General features: G+C 53.2%; 1 protein-coding gene across 1 annotated transcript in view; it reads right to left on the bottom strand.

Moving 5' to 3' along the window:
• The window catches only part of Fosl1 (FOS like 1, AP-1 transcription factor subunit), an 8,540-nt gene extending 3,941 nt beyond the window's left edge, over positions 1 to 4,599 (bottom strand). The window contains exons 1-2 of the mRNA XM_050137812.1: positions 4,260 to 4,599; positions 1,921 to 2,118 (exon numbers count right to left, since the gene is read on the bottom strand). Of these exons, the coding sequence (XP_049993769.1) occupies positions 1,921 to 2,118; positions 4,260 to 4,364 (303 nt within the window). The 5' untranslated portion in view covers positions 4,365 to 4,599. The remainder of the gene's footprint in view (positions 1 to 1,920; positions 2,119 to 4,259) is intronic.

Below are 4,599 nucleotides of genomic sequence, written 5' to 3'. Positions count from 1 at the left end.
GGGACGAAAGGCAAAAAAATAGAAAAAAAAAAAACCGAAAAAAAAAAGATTTAAAAAAAAAATGTGTGTATGAGTGTTTTGCCTATGTGTGTGTATGAACACCACAAGCATGCAGTGCTGGTAGAGACCAGAAGAGGGAGCCACCAGAACCTTTGGAGGGAATTAGGAGCAGTGAGTTTCCATATGGGTGCTGGTGAAGGAGCAATGGTCCTCTACAGAAGCAGCCAGTGCTAACTGCTGAGTCATCTCTCTGGACCTCAGCAGACTCTCAACGTAAGGACCTGGAGCTCAGGGAGGTGAATAACTGGTTAAAGCTCCAGAGCAGGATTTAATGTCCACTGAGTGAAAGGCCATCTGATGGAGCCACCTGCCCCAGGAGGACCCTACCCACTACAGCTCCGGCCCAGCAGCACCCATGATCAAAAGGTGACAGCTCAGGACAGGGCTAAGGGAAGGAAGTGTGGAAGGGTTTGCCCTTGGTCGGCCTCTTGCTCGTGGTCACAGAGGTAAGCTATTCTTGTGGGGAGCCTGCTGTTAGCTGTTCTCTGCTCCATCTCATATGTCTCCCAAGGCCTTGCCCCCTTCACCCTCTCCTCAGCCATCATGGCCAAGATTTGTGTCTGTTCGCTTGGGAACATGTGAACGCACTGGGGACTGAGTCCAGGGCGGCTCTTCACAGTCACCAGCGCAGTCAGGTTTGTTTTTTTTCCTAGGCAATAATTAAGTCAAGTTTTCTTTTATTGTTTGGTTATTTGAGGCAGGGTTTATGTGTCCCAGGCTGACCTTAAACGTCCTGTGTTTCTGAGACTGTCCTTGAATCAATCCTCCTGTCTCCACTTCCTAAGTCCAGGCTTACAGGCATGCACCTTCGTGCCCAGCAAGCCAGCCTTGAGTAGGGAGACCTCTCCGCATGACACTCTCATAGTGCTCCAGGAGTATTTGGGGGGAGGAGCTATGACCTTAAGGGTCCTCCGTCTCTGTCAGGTGTCCTAGTATACACGTGGAACCTAGCACTTGGGAAGTTGAGGAAGGAGGATCTCAAATTCAAGGCTAGCTTGGGCTACATAACAAGACCCTAGCACAAATAAGCAAAAACATACCCTTATTCATTTAGAAAGGACTTAGGGAGGCAGAAGTTCTTGGCTCACTTTGGAACATTGTGTGAGCTCCCACTGAGACAGTGTGGCTCAGGAGGGTCTGACTATGGAGCTGAGCAGACCTGAGGCCCAAGGCCACTCCTGCCCCGTTACTCACTGGAGGGACTCGGACAAGTGACTCCCTGTCTATGCTCTCACTTCCTCTGCTGGGAGATGGAAAAACTGAAATACATTTCCCATTCACTTTTGCTTTGTTTATTTTTCAAGACAGGGTTACTCTGTGTAGCCCTGGCAGTCCTGGAACTCACTCTGTAGACCAGGGTGGCCTAGAACGCAGAGATCTGCCTGCCTCTGCATCCCAAGTTCTGGGACTAAAGGCATGCACCATCACCGCCTGGCTTCCCATTCACTTTTTGTGAGCATTAAAAGAAATAGATTCAGAGAGTGTTCCTACTCTTCTCTCACCCCAAGGCATGTAGGCAGCATAAGGCTACCCACTCCATGCATGTCAGACAATGGAGTCCCCCTCTTTTCCACATACCCACCTTACATTATACTCCGTCCTCCTCACCTCCGTTCCTGCACCTCCAACCCCATTCCCAAGAAGATTCCTTCAGCTTTCCATACTCAGCCCATCTGTGGCTTAGGTTAACATGCAGCCCTTCTCCAGGAAGCCTTCCTTGACTCACAAGTGACCTTTTGCCTCTTTCTTGGCCTCCCAGGGACTCCTATGGGCGATGGAAGGTCTCTCATAGCAAGATCCTGTCCCCTGCCTCTTCAGACCCCTAAGGGCTATCGAAAATGCAATACCTCTGTTCCTTACCTGCTCGCAGGGTCTGCGACGCACCCCTGGAGGTGGCCCTAGGGCTCGTATGACTCCTGGCCGGGGCTGAGGGGGGCTGTACTGGGGATAGGTCAGAGGTCGGGGATAGCCACCGGGCCCCAGGAAATGAGGCTGCACCATCCACTGCAGTTCCTGGCTGCCACTGACAGCATTGATGCTTGGCACAAGGTGGAATTTCTGAGGAGTAAGAGCAGAGGGTGGGTGATGAGGGGAACTGAGGGACTTCCAGGGAACAGAGACCCTGCCCTTTCTACTCTCAATGCAGACACCAGCCCTGGGAGGTCACAGGGAGCACAGTTTGGCAATCAGAAACTTGTTCATGAGCTGGGTAACTTTGGGCAGGTCACATAATGTTTTTTTTTTACCTCTATTTCCCCATCAGAGATAATTCTTACCAAGTATGAACGGCCCCTCACTCTTCCAACCGCTTTATAAACAGTGACTCATACAGCTGGCACAATCCTGTCTTCATTTTCAGACAGGATAACAGTTGCCCACAGACCCACAGCCAGCAAATAGAAACTGAGTTTTGAGCCCAAATGGCTTGGCTCTCACCCATTCCTGCGCCCACCCTCACAAAAGAGCATAAATCCAGCTTCTAGTTCCCCAGCCAACTCTGAGAATCAGGTAAGAGACAGGATCTCACGTAGCTTAGGCTAGACTTTTGACCCTCCTGCCTCCACCTCCCAAACAGTGAAGCTAGGCATGTAGCATCACACCTGGCTTAGAATTTCTAACAGAGCGTCTTAGGGGAGTCAGGTGACCGATATGTGAACAAGGGCTATGTCTCAAGTATCCTCTCATCTACTGAATTTGTGACTGGGGCAAGTTATTTAGCCTCAGTGTTACTTCACTTTTTTTGTTCTTGATATCATGCAATATTTCGTTGCTGTTGAGATGCCGACTCAGAAATCGGAGTTGAATTAGCTTTTAATTTTATTTTTTGAGACAGGATCTTTCTATTATGTAATTTTGGCCGTCCTGGGACTCACTTTGGTCTCCAACGCCCAGAGATTGACCTGCCTCTGCCTCCACCTCCTGAATGCTGGGATTAAAGGCATGCCCAATTGTCAATTTAAAATTTTGAAGGCTCAAAATTGATGGGCTTTTGGAGTCCGTAAAATAAGTTAAAGAGATGAAAAACCCTCCATCGGAGGCCTGGCATTCTTTAGTTCTTTTTTTTAAACCAGAAATCTGAGCTTTGTTGGGATTGGGCGGGGGAATCTGGAGGGGCGTGAGTGTTCTAGGGGAGAGAACGAGTTTAAGACCTGTGAGCTAAGGGTGCGGGGCTCCTTCGGTCCAGGGAACACCTCACATGCCTAGGCATGCCTGGGACAACTATGTCCCCAGCCCAGTATTGGGGGACACTGAAGCTCAGTGACCCCAGTTGTGGGCTAGAAGTATCGCCAGGAGCACCTCCCGCTCCTAGGTCGTCGGTCCGGGGGCCGTTTGGGGCCAGGAAGGGAGGGGCACCCAAGGTGACTCAGCCCCAGTGACTCGGTTTGCTGTGACTCGGCGGAACGGACGCAGCTCCTTCCCTCCCCTGGCAACACGTGCTCGCGGCCCCTCGACAGGAAATGGGCACCTGCAACCTCTCGAGTGCCTCTAGCCAGTAGTGGGAACCGTCGGGTGCCGAGAGTATGGGACGCGAGAGTGGCCTGGTGGATGACCCTGCGCATGTTCCAACACTTCGTGGTCTCCATTGGGCTTAGGGAATGGACAGTCAGTCTCCGGGAACCCCTCAGAGCCACTACCTGGGGCCCACAGGACTATATTGAGTTCAAAAGGATAGGGACTTGACCGGGCAGAGGGACACGGACAACTGGAAGCGACACATGGGCAGTCACAGACAGACTACTAAAGATTCGCTGACCTGGCCGGGTTCTAATGGACATCCCCCCTCCCCCAATCTCTTCCGTGTGCCCAGACTCCAGGTCCCGGTTATTAAACTGGGGACAGAGCGCTCTTCTGATCCTGTTCAGTCGTAGGATGGGGCAGGTGAGACACCAGTATTTAGGGGCAGACAAGAGGAAATAAAGACTAACGGAGACAGAGGGGCAGAATGACAGTCAGCTAGGGAGATGCGGGAGGGCAAGAAGGGGATTCTTAGATCGTCGCTCCTCCTGCTGCGCCTGTCCCCTGGCCACGGGGAACACCGGTTCCTGGACCGCGCAGAACATGCAGGATCCACGGTCGCGACCACCAAAGGGAGACGCTGCTCGGGGTCGCGGTCCTAAACCCGAAGCAAACCAGAGTAACTCCAGCACCCCTAATGCCGTCCAAACCCAGGTCCCTCTCGGGGGTCCGGCCAGCCTCACCTGCTGCTGGGCGGCCTGCGCCTGAGCTTGCGGGGCCTGCGTGGGGCGACCGTACGCGCTGCCAGCCCCGGAGCTCGGTCCCGGTTCTCCGAAGTCTCGGTACATGCCCTGGGCTGATGCTCGGTGGGGTCCGCGTCGGCGGCTGCGGTTCTGACTCACTCGCGCCTCGCGGAGTCTTGTCTTTTTTATGAATGAAAAGTTCTCGGGCTGAACCACTTGCTGCGCGGGGGGTAGGGGGCGTGTCGCCGCGGCGTCTTTCACCTCTCCGGGGACCCGCCTCTCCAAACGAGCCGCCGTGGGCCGGTCCGCACGGAACTTCACGACCCCCTGCTCTGGTGAC

This window comes from Alexandromys fortis, unplaced genomic scaffold, assembly GCF_014885135.2.
Source record: "Alexandromys fortis isolate MF-2015 unplaced genomic scaffold, M_Fortis_MF-2015_v1.1 scaffold_3, whole genome shotgun sequence".
Classification (NCBI taxonomy): domain Eukaryota; kingdom Metazoa; phylum Chordata; class Mammalia; order Rodentia; family Cricetidae; genus Alexandromys; species Alexandromys fortis.
The sequence above is the reverse complement of the archived record's forward strand: the minus strand, read 5'-3'. Positions and strand labels throughout refer to the sequence as shown.